At 36.0% G+C, this 1,578-nt stretch overlaps 1 protein-coding gene across 1 annotated transcript; it reads left to right on the plus strand.

Moving 5' to 3' along the window:
• Positions 1–999, plus strand: LOC131000495 (glutaredoxin-C13-like). Its single transcript, XM_057926417.1, has one exon. It carries the CDS (start codon positions 378–380, stop codon positions 696–698), a length of 321 nt encoding a protein of 106 aa, XP_057782400.1. The 5' UTR covers positions 1–377; the 3' UTR covers positions 699–999.
• Positions 1,000–1,578: the final 579 nt, after the last annotated feature.

Below are 1,578 nucleotides of genomic sequence, written 5' to 3' on the forward strand. Positions count from 1 at the left end.
AAATCGTAAGTATATATTAAATTTGTTATAATTAAACAAGAAAAAAGAACAAAACTAATTATATCCTCAATCGAGCTGTAGCATAAACAAGATGACAAAGTTCGAATTAATTAATTATATGTATTAATATCGTTAGAATATATAGAAGACGAAACACATTAGAGAGAATCCAGAATCGAAGCGTCAAACTAGCTAGTGTTGTAAAGCCAACCAACTTTTGAATGTTCTAGTTTGGAATCTTAGCTGCTGCTGCTGCTGCTGGTCTTCATTTATAAATAGAGGCGTAACACCAGTCCATTTGAGGCAAGGTTTGTAACCTACTCCTCCCCACAATTTCGCAGGAAGAAAACTTAAAAAGACATCAAGAAAGAAGAAAAATGGAGAAGATAGGGAAAGTGGCGTCGGAGAATGGGGTGGTGATCTTCAGCAAGAGCACGTGCTGCTTGTGCTACGCGGTGCAGATCCTGTTCCGGGATCTCGGGGTGCAGCCACTGGTGCACGAGATCGACCACGACCCGGAGGGGAAGGACATCGAGAAGGCGCTCATGAGGATGGGCTGCAGCGGGCCCGTGCCCGCCGTCTACATCGGCGGCAAGCTCGTCGGCTCCACCAACGAGGTCATGTCGCTCCACCTCAGCGGCTCCCTCGTCCAGCTCCTCAGGCCTTACCAGCAAACCAACTTATCATCCCATGATTAATTTATAATTAATTATTTCCCACTTAATTAAATTATATTAGGGTTTCTCGATCTCTATGTATTTGTATAGCTAGTTGTGGTAAGATTTAAGAATAAGAGTTGGTGCGCGCCTTGCTAGCTGGATATATGACTTAATGTAGTCATAATATATACTCCATTTAATGGTGTGATTAGGCCTAGCTAGCTATAGCTTTCCATTTAGTTCATTAGCTATGATCGCTATTATTTTAGTTTCAAGGAATATTAATTGTTGTTCTCTTTGCTTTTTGCATATTAATTAAATCAAGATTAATGTTGATTAACCTCTTCTTTTTGCCTACTCATATATAACTAGCTCTTCGCTTCAACGGTTATTTTATTACTGGCCTTTTGGCCACTCAATTGTGAAACAACAATATTATTTCGTTTTATCTAATTTAAAGATGTGAAATTGCGTTTTGTAAGTTTTCTTGGTATTTTAATTATTAATTGATAATAGAATATAATTTTTTTTAAATGATTGACAATGTACATAAATATCTTCCCTATTTATATTTCTTTAATTTTGAGGAACTCCTCTATTTATCTGTTTGGTGTTCGAATGATTCATGATAACCTATACGTAGGTTATTCCAAATAATGTGCAACATACTATGGAGATAAATTCCAAACAATGTGCAGCATATATGTATGGCATAATAATTTCACTTTGTATAATATTAGGACTCGTTTGTCAGGGATGATAAAATATACACCTATAACACTCGAATATTATATCTGCTTCAAAACTGAGGTTCTTCATAAACCATTGATGACCCATTATATATTATCCAAATCTTTTGGGTTTTGTAAATCACCTCCTAAGTGGGATATATATGTAATAAAAAGTATTATAATATTTA

The sequence above is a fragment of the Salvia miltiorrhiza genome, chromosome 8 (genome assembly GCF_028751815.1).
Source record: "Salvia miltiorrhiza cultivar Shanhuang (shh) chromosome 8, IMPLAD_Smil_shh, whole genome shotgun sequence".
In the NCBI taxonomy this organism is placed as follows: domain Eukaryota; kingdom Viridiplantae; phylum Streptophyta; class Magnoliopsida; order Lamiales; family Lamiaceae; genus Salvia; species Salvia miltiorrhiza.

Bases quoted from the DNA above. Each gene is read 5' to 3' on its own strand.
- LOC131000495 (XM_057926417.1), top strand. From the start codon at position 378: ATGGAGAAGATAGGGAAAGTGGCGTCGGAGAATGGGGTGGTGATCTTC.